Below are 23775 nucleotides of genomic sequence, written 5' to 3'. Positions count from 1 at the left end.
ACCTCTGCCCTGGAGCTATTTCATGCCAGTTGTGACCCTGACCACTGTGTACTCATAGTTCAGAGACTTTAAATGCAGTGCTGCTGGCAAAACTGCACTAAGACCTGCAAGACAAGCCAACCGTGGCCTTTCCTCAAAGCCAGGAAGGCAGGTTTATGGGAGTCAGGTGCTCCTATTGAATACCGAATTCCCAAACAAGCTATGCTGGGCTAGATCCATCTAGTAGCCCTCGTCCCTGCTCCTACATGGGCCAACTCATTTTGGGTTCCCTCCTGCAGGTGTGCTACATGACAAGGCCTCAGGTACAGGCAAGTCCCTTGGCAGGAGTGACAGCCATTTTAAAGTGGCACCTTGGGGATGTCCTATGAGCTGTGGCACCATGGTAAATTCCTTCTGACCAGGTAGCTCAGAGCTGGAGTATTTCCCAGGCCAACAACCTTGATTTCCCCATAACTGTTTGCTCTCCAGACTGGTCCTGCTCAGCTCCCTGCCCTTTCTTCAGCCTTATTTCCCAAACCTTTCAGTGCTTGTTGCTGCCTTCATCTTTTAATTCCTTTGCAGAACAGGGGAATTTCAGGGCTGATACCCATAGGGCTCTAGCAAGTTTCCTGTGGTTGAGGATCACTCACCAAATAGCGTGGCCAGACCTCCTGGGGCAGCTTGCACCACAGAGAGGTCTTCCAGGGAAGGGTGAGGGAGAAGGATTCTCTCTCTGTGTCTCAGGCTTGGTAAAGCATTGCCTTGGAGAGATGTATCAAGGGCCCTAATGATCTGAGGGCGTGAGGAGAGCAAATACACAGGACTCCCCTGCCACCCAGCCCTTTGCCCCCTCCTCCATCCCCAGTTCCTGCAGTTTGGAGGTGGAGACAGAAGCAAGGAGGAGAAACCTGTGAAAGCTTAAGGAAATCTCCCTTGGAAGGAACTGCCAGGCCATATGGCAAAGAAATCATAGTACAGCAGGACAAGCAGGTTACGCACCAGGCAAGGGCAGGGCTGGAGCCTGTAGCCCAGCCACCAGCGTCATTCATCTGTGGCAAGCACAGATGGGAAAGGGCACTTACTGGGAAGAGAGTGTTTCATCTACCTCAGCCTTTGCAGGAAAGCAGAGCATCTCCCTGCGCTGACCTCTCTCCACCCGCACCACCCCATGGGCAAGGCAGGAAACGGGGCTCCCGAGCAGTAGGCACCAGCAGTGAGGCTTTACAGAGATGCCCAAGAACCAGCTGCCCATGAAGAGCTGGGCAGAGGACTGACCCCCTTGTGACACCGATGAGAGACACGTTCCGCTTTGCTTGGTGTGAATGGAAGGGATTTGGGGCCAGTTAACATGTGACACGATCCCAGCCAGCTGGAATGGCTTTTTTTATGAACTTGTTCACAAACCTGCTCAAGTGGAAGTCAAGCTGTTTCCCATGGACGTGAAATCTGATGTGCAGAGCAGAACCCTGCCCTGGAAGCGGGACTGCAATACCCAGGACAGGACAGAGGACCGGAGCAAGAGCCAACATCAACATCGGAGCCAGCACCGATCCCAGGACCGAGGTCTTTTAGCGAAAACCTTGTGCAAGCAGAGCCTTCGCTGCATCCCCAGCCCTTGGGCCTGGGGGTGGCCTCACAAGGGCCTTCGGCCCCGCAGAGGGAGGCTCGCGAGATGAGAGACAGATTGTTCTTTGCGCATCGAGGCTAACAACCGAGCAGAAGGCTGTCAGGGAAGATCCCTAAACAGCTCCAACCGTTTCTGACCGGCAGTGGCCGCAAATCTGCTACCGTTGCTGGGGAAAGGAGGACAATATCCTTTGAAAACGCAACGGGAGAGCGGGGGAGTGTTTGCTTTATCCTGCAGAAAGAAATCTGGCGGTGGTGGAAAACTGCAGGAGGATCTCCCAGGCTTTGGGACACAGGTTGGGAGTACATGGGATAATCCAGGACAGAACAGAGGCAAACAGTTGGTCTCCTTGCCCTGCCTCCAGTGTGGTTTTTCCTTGCCTGTACTGCTCCTGACACCAGCAGCCTCCCTAGCTGCAACAGTGTGCCAGCCACCAAGATCCAGGGATGCCCACTACCTGCCTGTCCCCCACGCACTCCTGCATGGCTCTGGTGGGAAGGACTCAAGACACAAGTCTGATGTGCTCAGCCCCGGCCAGGCAGGAAGATCACGTGGTGGAAGGAGAGCCTCCAGCATGATGCAGGGTAGGAGCACGGTGTACGTGATGTCCCCAATCACAGGTACAGGATGCAGGAGCATCTTCTGCTGACCACAGGGCTGGGAAGGTGCAGTGCAAGAGCGATACTGCTCCTGTGCTGGGCTTTCCAGCCAAGCTCTTCCCTGCATTGCTGCTTCAGAGCTGCTGGCACCGCTGGCTGAGCTAATCCCTTCAATGCCCCACTCCAAAGCTCCCTTTTCTCAGCTGGGAGAGAAAGTCACCCCCGTGCCTCAGCCCCTGCGCTTCCTCAGCGCTTAATTAGAAGCCTCTCCCTTTCTCCTCGCTCTCTAATTAACATGCCGGGAACTCAAAAGAAGAAGGCAGCACAATAATACGGAGAGACGGCTTCCAGCAGGCCCAGGCCTCATTACCGCGGGGCTGGGGGAGCCGGGAGCAAGGCTGGCTTTACATATGGAAAACCCGCAAACAAGAAAGGCTGGGCGAGGAGAGAAAAAGACTTGACCTCTGCTCTCGCCTATTGTGCACCCATCATTTCCCTTTGGCAGGCCGGTCCCCGGGACCTGGCGGAGCGGCTGGCCCTCTGCGAGCTCCCATGCTAATAGGCGAGCGCGAGCCTTTATCATGATGATGGGGGACCGGTGCCGGGAGCTTCGGCGCTCGGGCACCGGCAGGTCAGCTGGCCCGGCGCGGGGCTGGCCGGGGCGCGGAGGGGAAACCTCTCCAGCAGGGTTTAATCTCCTTGACGGAGGCTTTTCTCTATGTTTTTTTTTTTTTTTTTTTTTTTTTTTTTACTTCTGCCAACCCAGCTCACGAGGCTGCGTCTGGAGCACGCCGGCGAGGGGCCTGTCAGTCCCGCGGTGCGAAAGGCAAAGCTACATCTTCATCTGGCGCCCACCGAGGGCGGGCGGCAGGTCCAGGGTGATGTAGCGGTGCGGTAAGCCTGACCACGGGGAGGTTTTCATGCGTTGGGGGCGCAGGGCAAAGCAGGGCATGGGCAGGAGTCACCCCTCCTGCCATACCAGACTGGCCGGTTCTCCAGCCCCATTGCAGACCTGGACCTGCTGGACCTGGCCCAGGAATGCAAAAAAATAAAAAAATAAAGAAATCCGTGGTGATGTGGGCTGCCTGCACTGGCAGGGTGCAAGGATGCAGAAGAGGAAAGGAGAAGCTGCAGGCAGGGTGGTGGGCTGAGCCATCTGCTCCATGCATGAAGAAGGGAAACATCTCTGAGCCGGACTTTGGCCTGGCTCACTTAGGCCCCGTGGGCTAGAGGGCAAGCACAACGCTGAGCTATGCTTACATAGCTTGGGTTGGGGCATTGCAGAGGCATCTCTTCAACTCCACCCCTGCCACCCAGAAAATCAGTGCTGGCCAACGCCCTGAGCCAGCGGCAGAGAAGGACCATGTCTGGAAGGGATGCCCAGGATGGTGGCTCTGAGTTGCTTCCCTCTGCTGTGCTCGGAAAATGCTCCGAACCACCTAGATGCTCCACACTTAACCAAGTGGCTGCTGTTTCTGCAACCTTGAGGACCAGCTTTCTGACCCTTTTCTGAAATAGTGATGGGCACTGGGATAACAAGTGAGACTCTGGGGATAAACAACATCGGTCTTTGCATTGCATTCCTCCCTCTCCTTGATTTTAAAGTGACTGTGGGCCAGTTTTAAAGACAATCATGTTGCCCTGATGCTGTCAGGCGAGGATTATAGTGCTCCAACACTGGGGTATTTTTTAGACGTCACCACCTAGAAAATTACTGGAAACCTCAACTGTCCTATTTTTGTGTGCTCTTCTCACCATCTCTTTTCACATAGCCAAAGCACTTTGGATGAATTTTGTTGAGCAATCAACACGTTCACTTGTTCAGAGACCCCGTGGCTGCCGATCTGGCTCCCGGCTCCCATAAAGTCATAGGATAACTTACCCCTGAGGGAGGATGTACCGTCCAGCCCAGCTCTGCCGTTGCCGTTGTGGAGTCCATCAAGGTCTCTGCAAGAAGAAAGCAAAACAAGGAGTCAAGGTGGCAATCTGAGCAACGGTCTCTGTTAGGTTTTGCCTAACAACAAAGTCTACAAGGGTGCAGCACGCCAGCCACAACTAGCCCAGATGTTGCCTGCTCATTGCTCAAATAGATGCAGTGAGTGAGAGGCCAGGAGGAACTGGAGCAGCTTTTCTCCTCCCCCTGCCCCTGCTGGGACGCAGGCACAGCTAGCTCAGGAGCACCGAATCAGTCCCCACCAGACACAGGCTGTTGTCAGACTCGGTGATGCCTTGGAGCCCATGCTCAGCCGGGGAGGAGCCTGGCATCCGTCCCTCTGCCACATTTGCTTCCTTCACGTTCTCTGTTTAGTGGGAACTGGCCCCCTCGTTTCCTGCAGTACATGGAGTGGAACGTGCTCTTCTGAGCACCAGCTCAGCTGGAGTTTCCTCTTTAAAAACCAAAATCAGGATATCACAGCCTGGGAGAAGTTCTGGAATCGTAGATGAGCAGCCCCAGCCTGGACAGGGTGTCTCCTTTACCCTCCAGTTACAGACCTGCCAACATTTGTAGGACATTTTTTTTCAGTGCTTTGTATGGTAGGCAAATCCTCAGCAATGCTGTAGCACACAGGAAGGAACAGAAGTTTAAGGACTGGCAGTACTTAAAAATTAAACTAGCATTAAGCTGATTTTCTTGGCAATTTGGGATGATATAGGTCAGATGCTGCTACGGCCAGCGAGCATGAAGAAGAGAAAAAGGTTTCTTAGATCATGCAGGTAGTGATGCCTTTGGAGAGCGCTTTTTGTCCTTCCTACAGTTACTCACACTTCCAGGATTTAGGCTCTTTTTTAGCTATTAGTTTGCGTAATCACACCGGCTGACAGCAGTAGATAGGCCACTCACTCAGGTTCTGGTCTGTTAATACTCCAGCTAGCGTGTTTAGGTGTTCCCCAGCCAAGGCTGGTGAGGGCCATCTGGCCTTATCAGAAATGCATTCGACAAACACTTCCACGAACGGCCAAGGCATGGTGGCTCAGACATGGCAAGGAGATACAAAAAACCAGCCATTGCCAAGTCATGAGTGTCCCAAAATGTCACCTCTCCAACATGAAAGACGGAGCAGTCAGAGTAATTCTGTTTTCTGTAGTCAGAAAACTTAACTTCAGGTCTGTACTGGAGTATTGCATGCTGATACAGCACTGTGATTTTCTGCCTGGGTCTGATGTTTTGATAAAATTGGACAAAACTACATATTCCAATGTTTAGAAAATGTGGGTTAGAAAGCCTAAAGGCTTCTCCACACTGAGTCTAGGCTTGGGAAAAGTGTTAAGCTTGCAGGAAAGACAGTGCTAGGGGCAGCCTTCGTGAAGCGATGCTGTAGCTCAGGCTGAGATGATGCGTGCAGGAGAAATTATAACCCTCTGCTCAGCAGGAGCAATGTGAATCAGCACCAGATTTAGAGTGCATGTGCAAGGATACTGGAAAACATCCACTGCATGCAAAAGCAAGACACAGACACAAATTCCAGCTTGCATCTTCCCTTTTCCTGACCTCCTGGTTAATGTGCAGTGGACAGGGGGACATGAGGAGTACAGTTTTAGGGCTCTACTGCTCTCAATACAAAGCATTTTCTGTACAACTTTGAAATGATATCTCTTCCTTCAGGCTTTGCTAGGACAGGGCCTGATTCCAAGTCCATCAGTCTTATGCTGAAAATAAAATGTTAGTAATGCTGCATGTGCTACCCAGGCTTGTCATGGGACCTGGCCAGAGACGAGGGCTCAGGGCATGTAGACACTCCTCTGTAAGGAGTCACTATGAGATGACGATGTATATAGCAGCAGCATCTACCCCTGCCATTACCCTCAACTGCGGTACTAGGGAAACCACATATTTCCTTCAAAGGAAACATTGCTGCGCTCAAACCCTGGGGCAGCAAGATCACCATGTTGCAGGAGGTAACACAGAAAATGGAAAGGGACTGCTCAGCAGTTTGGCCAAAGCCCTAAAGGCTGACCTTTGGCTCCGCTTGAGTTATGCTGATAAAAATCCCTACTTTTGCGGAATATCGAAAGGCTTCTTTCATCCCTGGCAGACAAAAAATGCTCCAGTAGCATCTTGTCTCACCTCTGATCTTTGCAGAGATGGAAGACAAAGGGGGATGTGCAGGGAGGGCAGGAAATTAAAAGTACATGCAGCTAGTCAGAAGGATTCTGCCCTTCAGCCACTGTCCCTGCTACAGTCATATGGCTACAACCTCACTACAGCTCTAACAAAGTCATTGCCAGGCCTGGGGCTGCTGAACACAGAAGAGTCCTGGATGTACACATCCATCATCATCTTGCTCACTGCAAGCTCAACCAGGAGAGCCTCTATATAAACCAGATCTTCAGCCACCGTGCTGTGGACCCAACAAACAGGGCTAGATCCCATGGTTGAAGCATGGATGGAGAGTAACTGGCTGCGACTGGAAGGATGCCATCTCCTATTGCTGCTCCTGACCACCAAAAAAACCAAGCATCCTGCCACGAATCCCAGAAAGCATCTCTACCTTCTCCACTTTCACTGTAAAAGGGAAGGAAGAAAGGATCTACGTGAGCAAATCCATAACTTTCAGAGCCAAGGCTGAATGTCCAAACGGAGAAATGGTTGTTGTTCAACCTGCTGAATAGCACGCGAGGCACGTGAACTCTGTTTTCCCATTAGCAAGCCAAGAAGTGCCTCTGCATAGATATGCTACTTGCACCTACTTCTAGCAGTAAATCATTTTCAGACTGTTGGTTGTTCATTACTCCTGGTTAGAGCCAGAGGTTTCCAGTTCACAGGAAACCAGCATTTCAAAATTTGGTTTTATTCCAAAAACAAAAAGCAAAAATAGTTCTTCTCAAATTTTCCCACTAAGGAGAGTTCTGGAAAACAGCTAGCCCAGAAGTGTTGTAATTTCAGATTTATGAAATTTCTTTATAAAGTGAATATTTTCTTCCACAGTTCAATGATAGTGTTTATTTTTCTGTCTTTTTCATTAAAATCCCTGAGACACTTTGATCTAAAAAGAAAATAAGATTTTTCACGCATTTCAAGCTAGAAGCTGCATTTAATTTCTTTTAAAAAACCTTGAACTTGTTACTTCATCTTAATTATTAGTGACAGTGGTGTGTAGTGACTATATTAATAGCAGTGACCATCGTGTAAAAGAAGAAATTCTCTAAAATAATATAAACAATTCTCCCCCCAAAAAAATATTTGAAGCATTTTGAAAAACTTGTTATTCAATTCAACAAAAACTTGGGGCAACAGAATTTTGTGCTCAGCACGCTCCTGCAGAGCCTGTTCCCCATAGCCCTTTCCACTGATCCTCCACTCCAAGAACGGCACACCTCCTTGGAGCTGGTGTTTCTACCTGTACCAGTCTGATGCCATCTACCTTTCACATAAGATATCAAGGGGTAGAAATCTACTTGTTTCAAGTAGGTTTCTCCAAAGGTCAATTGTCCTCTCATAAAGATCTTCAATTCCTTTTAGTCTGAATTCATGCTTTTCAGCTGCCAGCTATTAGATTTCACGTTAGTTTTATGAAGACTCTGCTATCTAAACCCTCCTTCCCTTGTTGGTGTTTTAGGCTTGCAAATGAATCATCTCTCAGCCCTTCACCAAGACAACAAAGCAAACTGAATTTCCTTTTTATTTCACCCTGAAACAGGTCCCTTTCTCCCATTTATTAACCTTCTTTTTGTAGGGTAGATCCCAAGACTGCTCTCCTCAGTGCCCACAGCTGTAACATCCCTTTTTGTCTATCTTGCACACTTTTCTAGCAAATCGTTGTTCTGGCTAAAATCCAGGAAACATTTGGAGATCAGTTGACATGCTAGAGCTTAGCAGCAGTTGCCTGAAATCCAGAAAATTATGGATAACTGGTGCCCAGGAGTTAGAGTAAATCTGGTTAGCTGCACTGACTGCAGAAATGCTTTTGAAGCCCGGCTAGTTTTTGATGGTGGTGGTGGGTTTGCTTCCTCATATGATGGCTGATCTCAAAACACACTAGGATGCCTTATTGCCTAAATAATGGTCTGCTTGTAGACATGGCCAAGAGCATCTCATCCCCTTCACCTGAGCTCAGAGAGGCCATGTGACACCCCCGCCTCTCCAGAAAACTTGCTGGCTCACTCCTGAGAAGCTATTTATTTCCAGAAAAAGTAAGCATATCAATTCACACATTTCTTCAGAAAACATAATCAGGAGTGATATCCAGTGAATAAACGTATTTCTTGGCTGCAGGGAAGCCTCCTTCCACAGGTTCAGATCTGCTCAGGTCTCTACAGCAACAGGCTGTGGCAGGCAGGCAGCGTTAGGAAGAACATCCCATCCCGCAAATACTAGCTCTGAGTCCAAACTAGCGACCAATAGAACCAGGAATGTTTAATAAAGTCAGACAAGGCCTCACCTCCCAGCTCAGCTGCAGAAAAGAAAGGCTGAGATTCCCCCAGAGTCTATTTTTCCTTCAATTGGATGGGGTTTTATTGCTGCAGGAGCATTGAGGAAGTTCATCAGAGAGGACTTTGAAAGGTGATTGATTGTGGTCTGTAAGGATCTACACTGGAAGAAAGCAGCAGCAAACAGAGAGCTCCTTAGCCCATAAGGGAAATTGTAGCTACATGCTTTGCCTGGAAGCTAAACCCAGCAACTGAAAATAAGATACTATTTCTAACAGAGAAAATAATCACCCCTGAAGAGCAATTGCCAAGAGATGCAGATCTTATACCATTCATATCCTTTCCCATTCTGTGTAAGCCAGGAGCTAGATAAGCACATGCTGCAGGACACGTGCTGGGCAGGAGGTCACCCTGGCACCTTCTGGCCCATGAAGGTGTGATAATCCAGGAGGCGCACATGTTCACATCACTGACCTCTCTAGGCAGATGGGTGACTCTCCTCTGGTCCCCAAGAAGTCAGTCATACAAAGACTTGATACAGGCCCACATCAGATGTGATGAGCCCCAAAGAAGGAGAAACTACCATCCTCAAGAGACAGCCCCTTCACCTGCAGTGGTCCCAGAGGAGCTCTCCCCACCATCACCAGCCCCTTGCAACTGCTGCACTAGCAATAATGCAGGGTGGGCTGCCAGGCCCAGATCTCACCAAGGAGGTTTCCAATCCTACCTGCAGACTGTCCCTGTGTTCATACCCTGCTGCAGACACCCAACAGGATGAGCTCCTTCACCTGCAGACCATGATGATAGCCCAACTTCTGCATCAGCAGCACCAAGCCTGACTGTTAGCACCCGAAAAAACGGTGGGGGGGGGGGGTGCTGCCTGCTGCAGCCAGCATTTCTCAATGCAAACTCATCATCTTGGCTCACTGTCACCAGCTGATGCTGCCACCCTGCCAGTTTGGCAGCTCTGATGCCATCCGAATCCCAGGGTGGGTGCTGGTTATCGGGAGATGTCTTGGCAGGTCTGGATGCATGTGGGGCTCATAAGGACACCCGTGGCATCCCGGACAGAGCAACCCTCTGGCACTGACAGCGATGAGCACGGCGCAAAGCCCTGGGGGAGTGGCAGCAACGGGTGTCTGGCCACCAGCCCATCTCTGGTGGCTGGCGATAGCTGCAGCTCAGTGAAATGCTCTCGCCGGAGCAGCATTTTCTCAATATTGTTGTTTGCGTTACTCCCTCCCGCGTGTTTATCTGCAGATTCACATGCTACCCACGGCATTATAAATAAATCCGCAGCTGCTCAAAACTAGCAGACACAACTCTGGCCTCCTTCCCACTAGAAACCGCACTGGTCCCCACGGGACAGTTAGGAGATAAGTGCCTGTCCTTTTCACTTTGAAGATGCTTTCAATAAGCAACTTCTGGGGCCTGTCGCTGGCACGATCGGCCGGGGGAGGCACTGCTGCTTGCTCTAAGAGTGTGCTGGGGTCCCCAGTGCTTTTGCCACATGCTCAGCTCCAGCTCAGAGCACTTGGCATCAAAACGCAGGTCACCGTCACGAGGCTACACCCTCCAGATGCTCACGGTTATGTTGAAACCTGCATCAAGCTGATGATCTGCAGCGCCAATAAGGTGGGAGAGGGGCTCCTACGTTGCTGCATGAGCTTCTTACTACTCAGCCACAACTGAAATGAGTCTAGGGATCTTAGCAGCAGCAATTTTTCCCATGTGGCTAGGTCAGGACAGAGATTAGTGGATAGGCAAGTTTGGGACCATACCAGGTGCTTGCAGTGACCTGGGACATGAGCATGGGACACCAAGGGCTGGGCATGGAGAGTGACAGGAGCAAGGGACAAAGGCGAAGGGACGAGAAGGGCAAAGGATTAATAGAGGATCTGTGCGCAGTGCAGACACACTTCTCTGTGTCCATAAAAATAACTTCCATGGAGTTTTGCCAATTCAGACCTACTGAGCATCTGGCCCTGAGCTTCTCAGAAGTCCTGGCAAATCCTTCACATTCACAGGCTCCAAATTCAGCCAGATAAAGAAACAGCTGGACAAATAAATAGCCCCACAGATAGCTAGATCCTCCACCCTCATTTCTCCACCCACAACTTTTTCCTTTCTCCTTCCACTTCTCACACCAGCTCCTCCCTCAGGATAGGAAACTTGCCAGTATTTAATCCTGGTACAATATTATTAACTCAGAGAATGAGCTTCTAGGCTGACCCAGGGTCATATTAGCTGTGGTCAGTGCCGGATGAGCGAAGCAGGCAAGAAGTTGCCCAGGTTTCTCCAAGGGTTCTTGGAGCAAGGCCATCCCAAGCCAAACACATGCAGGTACATACAGGGGAGACTTTAATGCATCGTCCCCTCCCAGAATTGGACTTGGAAAGCCAGCTAATGCACCCAATCAAATTAAGCCATGCCAGAGTGATACTGAAAGAGCAGGGCACGTCCCTCGCGACGGATGCCACTTGGCACCAAAGCCAAGCAGAGTGCCCAGATGGAGCAAGAAGATCAGGAGCTGCCACGTGCCCACACTGCTGGGGTTCCTCCAGCTTGGGACAAACTCGTCTGCACAAGCGCACGTGCTCATGAAACAGCATTTCCAGCCTGGCCTGAGGCACAGCCACCATCTCCCCGTGCAGGAGGGGCAGCTAATGAGAAATCCGTCTGTCCCCCGCCCCAAGGAGCCTTTGCTGCAGATCTATTTATCCTTCCAGCAGTTGAAAGGCCCCTCTCTGCCTCCTGTGCTTTACTGGAGCCTTATTACGATATTTTTGCCAGCGAGCGCGAAGAGGGGCTAAGCAAACCCACTGGCCTTTTGCCGCAGCCCCGAGCTTTGCTTTGCCTGGCCGATGGCCAGCGGAACAAACTGAAACCCAATCCCCCCCCGGCCGACCCGCTGGCGCGGTAACAGCACGCTGCATTGTGAACCGGCGGCTACAGGATATTTTGGATACTTCACTCAGGGATCCACTTAAACTCCAAGAGGGAGAGTGATTGATAGGGAGCGAGAAGAGGCAATGACCGATCAGGGATGGGAACCGCTCATATCCTGCCCTGCACCCATGGCTCCAAAAGCCACCCCATGCGTTGCGCTGGTAGCGCCGGTGGTCCTGGTGCTGTAAGGTACCCAGGAGCAAGCAAGTACCTGGTCTTTCAATGCCTTTCTCGGCAAAGTTAGGTCCAGCCAGTCTAAGAGTGGAGAGAAAGGGTGATGTCCAGCACCAGCACCATCCAGAGGAAGACAGGAGCCAGCCCCAAAGTCACCAGGGGAGCATGGGGACAGGAGCCTGGCAGGCTCTAGGCATGCACCAGGATGCTGCACTGGGCACCTTGGCTCCTGGCCATTGCTAGACTGTCAAGAGGCCCAGGGACTGCGTGCAACTCCCCATCCCCAGGCATCAGCCTCCTTCAAGGATAAGGAAAGCAGGGCTTGGAGAAGAGACTGGTTTTGGGACATGCCATCTCTGTTATTACTCTACCCAAGACACTCCCAGGCCTCTCAGTTAGTGTCTTTCTGGCCACCACCATTAGAAGAGGTGGGTCTGTAGTTTGAGACCCTCCGGCGCTGGGAGCAAAGGCAGAAATTCCAGCTCTAATTGAGAAATTGGAGCTCGAACCTCAGGAATCTGATGCCGTGGCTGACTTCTACCCACTGGGAAAGTAACACACAATTTATCTGACTTACAGAGCACTCCAGGACTTCCCTGCTTTTCCTGCACTGTCCTTCCAGCTCATGTAGGAAATCAATGCAGGGAGGAGAGGGGAGGAGACGGGATGGGAGGAAGGTGCTGGAGACGGGAACTCTGCCTCCCGCCCTGCTCATCGAGCACCTCTGCTCCCTTCCCTGCATCAAAGCCTAGATACGTCCAACAGCTGCTCCTCAGCTCATTGCAAGGGGCAGAAAAGCAGTAGCTTCTGCCTGGCCTGCCTGGGACAGGTTCCTCCAGCGACTGCTTTAGCAGAGGCATGCTGGCCACTTACACCCCCTACTCCTCTTCGTCCCCTGGAGTTGTTTTGAAAGTGCTGAGCAGTGCAGGCGTTGCCATGCACTGTGCTAGCTTCTCCATTGCTGAAAAGCTTAAAACCAAGTGGGACGGTTCCCTCAAGCAGAAGCTCAGATGCAAAGAGGGGTCGCACCCAACTCTACAGCCCGAGGGGCCTCGCAAGTCATCTAAGGGCATGGCCTGGTTTCTAAGCATCCAACTGACCAGCAGCACATCTGGACGCTGTCACTAACGCTGCCATGCAGACAAGGGCTCTCTGGAGAGCTAAGGATTGCCTGTCTCATCTGCCTGCTCAGGAGGGATACGGCCCTGCTCCGGCTTTCTGGGAGAACTGATAGAGGCTGGAGCTCTAGGGAATTTCACACTTGGTTATTTTTCAGTCTGTTAAAGGGGCAGATGAGGCTGATGTGAGGAGGACTGTGCTTACTCCACCTGCCATGACCTTGCCCAAGTCGTTGCTGCACAGGATGTTGCTGACATCCTATTTTGTCTCAGTTGCCCAGCTCTACCTGCTCTGGAGGTCATTAGAAATCTGATAAACCCCATCAGAAACCCCATAAAGCGGCTCTGGCAGCACTGGGGACCCACAGACCTTGCTGGGAGCATCCTCCCCCAAAGGAGCTCGGATTTGTAGGTGGTCCAAGTTCAGTTGAGTGCAGGCTGTTGAGAAGAGACAATGCAGATGCTAAATGCCAGTGAGCAGGGGCCCTCCTGCTGCTCCCGGGAATGCAGTAGCCACACAGAGAAGACACAGATGCAACCGTTTAACAGCCGTTGCTACTGTCAGCACGACTGACACCAACCCTCTGCAGTTGCATCAACCTCTTTTGTCTCCAAACCACCTTGCGGAAAGGAGTTCCAAGGGTTAAGTAAGTGTTGGCCTCCTCCGCATCCAACCTCAGCCTCCCCTTCAAGAGAGGCCCAACAAAGACTGGAAGCACTGCTGAGCTGTTTTCCCAGAAAGCCAGAGGTGGGCCGTATCCCTCCTGATACGACCTCCAGGTTTGTCGCTCCTGGGCTCCAGAGAGATGTTCCAGGAGGCCAGAAAACTTGTCTCCCCTGTGCTTGCGAGCTCTTTCTGCAATGCAGCTGTAAACTCCACGTATGACACCTCCCATCTCCCTGCCAGCAAGCGCGCCTGCTCGAGACGCTGCATTACAGCAACGCTGCAGGATCCCACCAAACGCAGAGGTGCAGGTGCCCGCCGAGCACGAGGCCAGGGACACCGGGTCCCACGGAGGCTCGGCAGGCATTGCAAAGGACTTGGGGAGAAAGGGGGGAAAAAAGGGAATGGCAAAAGCAATTGCTTGTGGCGAAGTCCTCCCCACGCATGCCCCTTCCCAGAGTCGGCAAAGCTGAAGAGATGGAGCTGCAAGCCCAAGCAGCTCCACAGCTCCAGGCAGGGCTGAGGAGGGAGCCCAGGCGTCCTGGTCTCACCCAGTCCTGTCTGAACAACGAGCCCGGCTCTCCCGGAGCATGCAGGTGTTGCAGCCCCAAAGGAGCTGGCAGCTTCCACAACAGGCTGTCCCGGTCGGGCCCTTAATGTGGTGCCTCGGATGCAGGTTGCCCCTTCCACAGGGCTGCGCCCGCGGCCAGGTGGCCGATGCACCCGGAGCGGGGCGCCGGGCGCAGCTCAGGTGCGTGCAGCGAGCCAGCGTCCTGCTTCCCAGCGCTGCTGGTGCTAAATGAGGTTTTGTCACCCCGCGTGGTGGCGCGGGCTGGAAGCAACTTGTTCCCAGCAGGCTCCGGAGCCCCGCTCAGCATCCCAATTGAGCTATCCTTAATGGGCTTCAATTTTAATTTACTTTTATTGGAAAACGCAGATGGTGACGCCCCCTCCCCCCCGAACATACACGGGGTAATAACGTTTACAGGGGAAAGATATTATCTGCAAATACAGCCAAATCTCCAGCAAAACCTCCCTGCCCGTGCAGCGACGCGCAGCTGCAGCACACGGCTCTGCGCCTGGCTTGTAAAGGCAGGGCCACACAGAGCACAGGCATGCCGGGGTCGAGGGGAGCTGGGAAGCAGGACCAGGGCTCACCGAAAGAGCGTTGAGGACCAAGGCTGTCTAGCAGGACCAGGGGATGACGCCAGCTAACTTTTTTCGTGACCTTGCAAAGCACCGTGATCTTGCAGAGCACCATGATCTTGCAAAGCACTGTCCAGAGCTGCCCAGAGCGGAGGCATCCCTTCTCGCAGCAGGCATGTGGGTTATCAGCGGAGATGCTGCGCAATGCTGCAGGTCCCCCATACCACCCTTCCCTGCGCTGCACCGTGGGAACCCCAGGGCACCCACGGAGCTCGGGGAGGCTCCCAGCAACTTGCAAGAACAAGCAAAATCATCAAGCAGCCCTTGACTCGTATCTGCCCTATCTGCCTCGGCACTCAGATGCCAGCGCCTGCAGATGCTCCCACTCCTTAGGCACCGCCGGCCCTTCTGCAAAAACGGGGCACATTTCCGCGAGAGAAGCAAGCTTTCACGTGCCCTCTGCCGAAAGCATGCGGCTGGAGCTGGGATGACAGATCCCCCCCTGTTCTCCAACATTTGCATTTGGCTCTGTGCGTTTACCTGACAGCCAAGTATTCCTGCTTTTCACTGTTTTTACTGACAGGCTGTAAATTTGCTTCTGGTTGGCAGCTCCAAGCGGGAACGACTTCTGAGGAACTGCAAAGCCAGCTGCAGGCTTGCCTTTGCAGAAACTAACTTTTTTCCATGTGGAGAGGTACTCTGTGCCCCACGGCTGGCCTTGGCCAGACTCGGGACTTGTCTTGGCCTCTGGGCTAGACATAGGAAGACACTCCCTGGGACTGATGCTGGAAATCTCAAAGTGCCCAAGGAGGTGCTCACACAGTATTGCAAGCTCTCCCACATACGCTTCAAGACCAGCATCTGTTATGCGATCTGTTTGGTGTCTTCAGGGGTTAGCACATGGCCACGCTAGAAACGTGAACCCCGCACGTCTTTGCTGGCCCCGCTACTGGAGATGGAGCTACGGTGGAGATGGCAGCTGTTAGCGATGGGTATTTTTAGTGAGCTGCAAATGTTTCCTCCCTTGGGAAAACTACATCTCCAATACCTCGCCATCAAGAAGGCTTCCTCTTTCACGCACGGGTAATTCATTACACACTAATACAACCTCCCTTGTCAGCAGGTTGAACCAAGAGGCCGTGTGGACAGCACAAGGCTCTCACTCTATCATCGGCTCCGTCACGGCATTGCTGGCCTGGCAGAGCTACAAGGAGCAGTGGGAAACACAGGATATGGGTCCCCCAGGAGCACCCGTCAGGCTCTTTCCACCCTGTGGGGACACGAGCCCAGGCCATCTGGTCTCAGGGCTAGGAGCGTACTTGAAGGAGGTCAACCAAAGCTGCAGGCAGTCACTGGGGCATGGGAGATGTCTAACAACATGCTCCCAGGAACCTCAGTAAGATCGTGCAAGGGGGCAGGCACTTTGGACGTTGCTCCTGGGACACAGGTCTGCTTGGAGCGTTCCTGTGAGCCGCCCTCGAGACACTAAAGAAAAGGTCCCACTCTTCCCACGCCAGCTGCTGAGCTGGGAAACAGCGCTCCCGCTCCAAGCGGGTGCTGCACAGTGGCCCTGGGCTCCAGCAGCACGTCAGGCGCGCGAACGGGACACCCCAGCACAAGGAGAAGCCCTGAGCAGCACCAAGGACACCGGCAATGCTGGGAGGCGGCAGCAAAGTGGGGTTCCACCACGGCACCTGCCACACACATTCCCAAGGTCCAGCACTTCCCCATGGCAGGACATTGCCAGATACATGTAGGATAAAGAACCACAGCGGAGCTGCTACCACCCACAAGGGCTGGAGTGAGGATCTTGGGGGCCAGGGACCAGCACGCAAGTGAGAAAAGCCCACACTGAGACATTTCTGCTTGGCTGCAAACCACAGAATCACAGAAGGGGTTGAGGTTGGAAGGGATCTCTGGAGATCATCTGCTTCAATCCGCCTGTTCAAGCAGGGTCACCTAGAGCATGTTTCCAAGGATTTTGTCCAGACCAGCTGGAGAAGAAATGAAAAACCTAGAGGCCACCTCTGCCTGATATAAGCAAGGACCCTCAGCAGGGAGACAGGAGAAGACACACACCAGAGTCTCAAGCTGCCCCTGGAAAATATTCTTAGAGATCCTAATACTCGTGGAGACTCGCTTCTAACGTAAAAATATTACAATCAATGTGGGTAATCACAGAGCAGACCTCTTTTTGACAGCTGAAGATGAACAGATCAATGAACCAAAGATGAGCAGTTGTCTAGGTACAAACAAACATAATCTGATTACACATATGGGGAAACAGATTTTAGCACCCACCAATAAGAAACACACTCAGAGGTGCAAAGGCGGCAATTTCCAAAAGTTGAGAGGGATTATTAGCAAAAATTGATTAGGGGAAAAATGTAAACAAAAACAATGAAAAGTAATTAAAGCTAGCTTAAGAGGGCTTTGCCAAAATCTCATAAATCTGCAATCATAAAAGAAGGCATCTTCAGTTAAAAATTGTCTTGGCTTTGCCTAAAAGGAAAAAAATCACAGCAAAAATAAACATATTGTATAAATTAAAAAAGGGGGAAGTTGGCAGCAATAAATTAGCGGTTCTAAAATGCAGACAGTTGCTAAAGGAAGTTAATGTATCAATGAAAAATCTACTGCCAGCAAACGTAAAAGAGGAAAAGGGGGAATTTTTAACTAGATCAAAAGCAAACAAAATCAAAGCCGCGGAAGGGCTAGTTCACAGGGATGCTCAGGTGTAAAAAGCCACGCAAGAAAGGCAGAAGTTTCACAACGCATCTTACAGTCTGTACTTAGAAAGACATTAGAAGAGGTATCGCCGCCCCAGAGACCGCAGGATTTCTCCCGTCTTACAGCAGCCTGTCCGACCTCGACGGCTCGCGCTGAACACCGAGGCCTTTGCGATCAGCCCAGCCGCTGCAGCAAGGTGCAACCCTGCCGGCAGGCAGGTAATTACGTCTGAAAATAACTTTTCTCCCAAACGGTTTAAAGAGAATCGGCCCAGAGGCTTTCCAAGCCACTCCAACCTCTTTATCCAAACAGCGGCCAACTCCACCGTCTCACCCGGCTTCTTGTTTGAAGTGGGATTATTCTGATGCTGCACGGAAGCAGAAAGCCGGGAGCAAAGAATCGGTGCTTATAGGATGGGACTCGGCCGTATACCGGGACCAGCAACGTCCGAGGACTCCTGAGGGCCACTGATGGAAGTGAGATGATGTCCACCACCCTGGGCACCTGCACGAGCCAGCTTATGGGGTCTCATCCAGGAGAGATGGATGAACATCTGCATTTGGGGAGGTTTTTTTGCTAGTGGTGTGATGCACAGGGCAGGTATTCGCTATCAAGCACAGTTCCTTAGTGGAGTCCCTGCAGGGAGAGGACAGCACCCAAGGCTGACAGCTCTCCTCTCCCTTTCGGATGATTCAGGCTATAGAAAAACTGGGTGATAAGGCAGGGAGGCTGCAGTATCACCATCTAGAAAGGTTTCACAGCAGCCCAGTGTAAAGGAGCTCCAGGGTCTCCAGCCCAACATCGTCCCCCCACGCTAGACCAAGGCTTTGCCTAGCTGAGCCTGGCAGACCTCCAAGGATGGAGATGCCCCAGCTCTCTGGGGACCCGTTGCAATGCAATACGGAGATTTCTAGCTGCTCGGCAGCTGCTACGTGCCCTCCCCAGGCTGGGAAGAAGCGGAAAGTGCACGGTCCTTGGCTCCCTGGGCACGGACTGATCCTCAAACCCCGGGAAAAGAAGCAAATCCTCAGCTCTGCAGAAGCCGTGGCAGTCACCGTGGTGACTAAGCCAACGTCTTGGCATGAGACAAGTCAAATTGGACCAGCCAAGCAGCAGCATACCAGTGAGCTGCCCAGGGCATTAGCTGAGCAGCCAGGGAGTAGGACAATACGGCCAACGTCTGGGGAGGGCGAATCCAGCGGCGAAGAGCATTGCAGGCCAAAAATAAGGCCCTGGGCGGTTCAACCCTCTCTCCCCGCTGTCACTCCCTCGCTCTGCTCCTCCGTTTTGTCGGCCAAGCGGGTGCAGCAACAGCACCCTCCCTTTTTTTAAACACGCTTTATGGATAAGAGAGGCCAAGCTCTTAGTGCAGATATTGGCCAAAATTAAGTAGGAGTCAAATCCAGTCAGGTAAACTGAGGCATGAAGCCCTCCCGGCCACCCACATGAGGAGGCACCCAGAAGGCAGCCGCTTCGGCGCTGATCGGCGAGCATAAAGCGCCTTGCGCCTGGCAGTGCAGGCACCCCTGGAGAAGTGGATGCCAGGAGGCTTTGGAAAAGGTGGCGCAACCTCCCCCCCCCCCAAAAAAAAAACAAAAAAACAAAAAAAAAAAAACACTGAGGGGACCACGGGGACAGTGACAGCACTTGCCAACAAGCCTCACAAAAGCACACGCTTGCAAAATTTAACATACAGCGGGGATCGAGGTCTTAAGCAGCAACCTCCTCTGCCTCAATGCAGGAAATCAGGCGGAGAGTCTGGTGCAGGGAATGCACCATCCCCCAAATTCCCTACTCAGCATGAAGCTGACTTTATAAGTCAACGTCTGCAGGAGGAAAACACATGAGGGAGCAGCAAGTTGCAGCGAGCAGCTCCCGCTGTCGCGCTCCGGGCGACGCAGGAACCCCACGAGCGCGACGGGATCTCTGGAGGGCTCCAGTCCGACGTCAGACGGCAAATGCCGCAGGCCTGTCGCACCGTGAGACGTTTCCTGGCAGGGCTTCGGGGACGCAGGCAGCGCTGCACGGCCCCCATCCATCACCCCTTTGCCAGGATCCATTTCTTTTTTTTTTTTTCTTTTTTTTTTGCCTCTTTTGCTTTTGTTTTTTGCTTTTTTTTGCCTTATTTTTTTTTCCTTTTCTCCCCACTCTTGCAAGAAATGGAGCAATGAAGGCAGCTCCGCTGCTCTCTGCAAGACGGGGAATGACCGACGGGGCTGCAGCGGCCAAAAGCTGGCACTGGGAAGGCAGCAGAGCTCTGATGCCCCCCTCAGCACCCGCTCCGGCAGCTTTACGGGCTGCTGGGGCTCTATTTTCCAGCTTGTTACAGGACTTTCCTCTGGACCAGCCATTTACAGGCTGCTGGGCAGCTGCCTGCCTCGGTAAGTCCCTCTTGGCACAACACGTACCTGGCTGTTCACTGGGAACATCTGGAGCTTGAACGCTGCGCTGCGAGTTGCTTTCTCCAAGCAAAAAAAAAAAAAAAAAAAAGGAAAGGAAAGGAAGAAAGAAAGAAAATAAAAGCGCGAGGCGAGACTCCTCGACGCCTGTCCCCCTGCATCTACGCGGGCAGAGAGAGGGCAACGGGCCAGTCCCGGCTACGTAAGGAGCGTGTCGGCGCTCACGGTGCCCGCGGGATTAGCACGCGTCTGCTTTTCCCCTTCGAACGCCGCAATTTTGCCCAACGGGGTCACTCAGGCTAAAATAAATAAATAAATAAAAATAAATAAATAAAAAAATTTTGGTTTGCAGACGCGGGGCCGGCGAGCTCGTGCGTCGAGCAACTCGACGCGATTCCTTTGCAACGCAAGCGATTGGCGTTCGGCACGGCCCAGCGCCAAGACTCGCGCTTTTCCAAAGCCGGAAAACGGCCCGCTCGGCCCATCTAACCAGACCTCCCGCCCAGCACGCGCCTGCCGACGACTGGAGGCGGCGCACGGCTCGGCAGAAGCATTAGCTGGAGGGAAGAGCCCCAGGGGTCAAAACCGGTTTACGAGAAATCGGTCACCTTTGATCTGCAGATTGCGAGCAATAGCGAATCGACTGTGTCCCTGGGTGAGTTGTTGCACAGTTAATTAGGCACGTTATTAAAAACATGCTCCTCTTTACTAGGCTGAATTAGTCCTGCTTCCCAGCTGCAGAGTCCTGCCCTGCTAAATTAAACAGACCTTCACCATTAGCAATATTTCCTCCAGGCCGGTACCAACGGAGAAGATGCTCCCCAATTTTCCGGGACAGGCAGCTTTTCCATACCTTGAGTCCTGACTGTAGCTTTTTTTTTTCCAGTGCAAACACCAGAAATGGACACAGCATCCAAGGCTGGCCTCTGTGTCGCCTGATAAATATTTTTTTGTTTCGCTCACCTCACAGGGCTTTGGTTAGCTCTTTTAAGCCAGGGAAGTGCCCAGTTGTGTACCCAATTGCCCTAGGCGCAACTAACCCGTCCTCCCCCAGTTTCTGTCGTTCTTCCAAAATTTATACTAGAGGCACACACAGCTCTCATTAGAGACGCTGCCAAAAAGTGGGAATGACCCACTTACAGCATATTTCCAAGACCAGCTAATTTGCAACCCTTTCAATACGAGCAAGGTCTCTACACCCATTTCTTACCGGAGCGCCGTGGGAACCATCTCCCCGAAGTCCTCCTGTTGCTGAGTCACCCGTAAACAGCTTGAGAAACCCTAGTTAGCTCTGTAAAAACACTTTGGGTGACTCATTCGTCCCTCAGTTCAAAAGCACTGAGTGCTGCCCACGTGCTTTTGGCCACGTTACATGTTTCCACGCAGCGCGTGGTCTGCACGCTGCCCTGCGCTCTCACCGCAGCCAACGCTGCTGCCTTGGAACAATTTCTGGGGCCTGGGAAAAGCCGGAGCAGGAATCACGCGCAGCGGCGGCGGCGGCGTTCAGCCCTCCTTCGCCATCCAGACCCCGCTTCCAATCAGCGGGTTTCCATTTCGCAAGCCTCGCTCCCAAAGGCTTTTATTAAAAATACACAATCCCGAGATGTTTCAAGTGGAATCCATTACCGCAGCATTTAGCACGTATCATTCATACTTTGCAGGCAGCAACCCTGCCGATTTCACGGGGAAACGGCTATTAAAAACACCACGGCAGTCGACGGGGACATATCAGGATGTCAGGTGAGAGCAGGAGGTGGAGACAACATTTTTTCCCGGTCTAGGACGGGCCTGCTGCTGTTAAGATGTGGGCACATCTGGCTATTTTTCATAGCTAGAGCGAGCAGAGTGCTCTGCTAGAGCAGTGTGGCCACATCCTCCACTTTGCAAGAATTCCTCACTTCTCCCAAATTATTCAAGCTGTTCCCGTGCGGGAGAAGGTAACACCACCGTTTGCAAAGAATTCACCCCTCGTTTGCAAGGAATTCACCCCTCACAGGCTCAGAGGCTTTCTGAAGCTGGTGTATGAATGCAAATTATTACTACAATGAACGAGAAATTCCAAAATGCTTCAGTGTTTAGTTTAGCATTGCTCCTGCGAGGTATGCTGGATGTTTGCAGACATTTATAGGTTGTGCACAGCAGGAATGTGGCGTGCCGTGCCTTAAAGATGAATCAACTCACGGGTTAGCTCCTCTCATCTCCTCCTAGGTGCTTCATTCCTCAGACCTCTGGGATAAGGTCTCTGGGCCAAAAAACAAAACAAAACAAAACAAAACCAAAACAAACAAACAAACAAAAACCCACAACATTGCCTTCTCTGTATTGTGTTTTGGAGCAGAAATCCAGCAGATGCACAAAGAGAGCAAGGCATGAGGAAGGCAAGGTCTCCCTGGCTTAACAACGAGCTTACAGATGTGAGTGAGACTCTGCATCTTCACATCCCTCCTGCAAATTCACCCACTTCTTCAGTGGATGCTGAAGTGACGCTTCTTTTCTTAACCAGCAACAATACATCAAGGCATCTGAACTCTCACAGCCCTAAATCAACAGATGCTTTACCAGCAAATGTCTAGCAGGAATCCCCTTCTCAGTTGAAAGGTAGTTTGGGCAGGGCAGCAGGTCCATAGCCACTAGCAAAACAAGGTGCCTTCCACAACGTCTGTCCTCATTGCTCTTTTTCTCAAATCCAGCCGTCGGTACTTTTAGTTCAGTCCACCTAAAACATCCCATTTACCTCACTCAATGCTGTGCCTGTCCGAAAGTCTTGGACTCACTCCTCTCTCCACCTCCCCAACTGCCCAGGAGGGATGGCAGGGGATGGAGGACGCCTGCAAGTTCTGAGACGTGGGGACCTCGCCAAGCAGCTACTCATCAAAGCCTAAGGCTGGCACAGATGAGACATAAAATCCTGCTCCAAAACATGAGCTGCCAACCAATCTCTGCACAGAAGTTCCCAGTTTTCCTTTATTCAAGACGCTTGTGTATTTAGAAGATGCAAAACTGAGCATGCACAATGCTGACGGATAACAAGCGGGGCTAACCCCGGCCTTGTAGGCCTTTGGTGATTTCTCCGCTGAGAGAAAGAGACAAATTAAAGACTTCCTTTAAACAGAAGTCCAGCTAGGGCTGCCAAGGAGGAGGACAGTAAGAACCAGGAGAGAGGCAAGTGCAAAGTAAACAGCATGCAGAGCTGCCACAGCAGACCATGCTCTTGCCTCCTCCAGCCATGACTCTTCCAATTCCTGGCTTTTCTACAAAGGAGAGGGACCAAATATGCCACCACTGATACGTTAATCAGCCAGAGCCAGGACTAGAACTTCGTCTACACTGCAAATTCACCGCATGGTAGTTAAGCCAACATAAACTGCTGGAGAAGGTGCCACAATTCGTGGGGTTCAGCTGAGCTACCACTGCACCTGCATAAACCACAAATGCCGTCAGGATTTGAAATGGTGCAACTACGTAAGCGATGGAAAGCCCAACAGACATACAGCCCACAACCCAAGCCCCTGAACCAGATCTCTGTCTCTAACATTGCCTGGAAACACTTCTGCCATTGGTACCTGTCAATATCTGTCATCATTATGTTATCTCATGCCCTGTGATCGGTGAGGACAAGCTCGTTACATAATTTTAATGCACAAAGTGCATTAAAAGACCACGAGATCTGCAATTTTAGATCTCGTAATGACGCAGAAAGAGGGCTGAATCAGTGGACTGGAAGCAAATAATTGTCCCAGCAATGATGATCATGGCCTGCATTGGCCAAAAGGAGGACAAGCCTAATCTGAAATGTCTTTGCTCGATGCTCAGAAAAACAACAGATGGAGCTAACCAGGAAGAAGAGGCAAAAAGCTTAAATGAGAATTCAAGGGGTTTTCAAAGACATCTTTTTACTCTTTTTTTTAAGCTACAATTCCACAAAACAAATCTCACTGTGTAAGACAACGCTGGTGGCAATGGCAAATACAAAGCTAATATAAGAGAAATGGAAGCAGATTGAGTAGCCAACCTGTATTTT

General features: G+C 51.7%; 1 protein-coding gene across 6 annotated transcripts in view; it reads right to left on the bottom strand.

Moving 5' to 3' along the window:
- Positions 1-23775, bottom strand: part of EPHB2 (EPH receptor B2) — a 121570-nt gene that overhangs the window by 82645 nt on the left and 15150 nt on the right. For all 6 annotated transcript variants that reach the window (XM_062593638.1, XM_062593642.1, XM_062593640.1 and 3 more), the window contains exon 2: positions 4088-4152. In XM_062593638.1, the coding sequence (XP_062449622.1) occupies positions 4088-4152 (65 nt within the window). The remainder of the gene's footprint in view (positions 1-4087; positions 4153-23775) is intronic.

This window comes from Rhea pennata, chromosome 22, assembly GCF_028389875.1.
Source record: "Rhea pennata isolate bPtePen1 chromosome 22, bPtePen1.pri, whole genome shotgun sequence".
NCBI classification, from domain to species: domain Eukaryota; kingdom Metazoa; phylum Chordata; class Aves; order Rheiformes; family Rheidae; genus Rhea; species Rhea pennata.
This window is presented reverse-complemented; position numbering and strand designations above follow the sequence as displayed.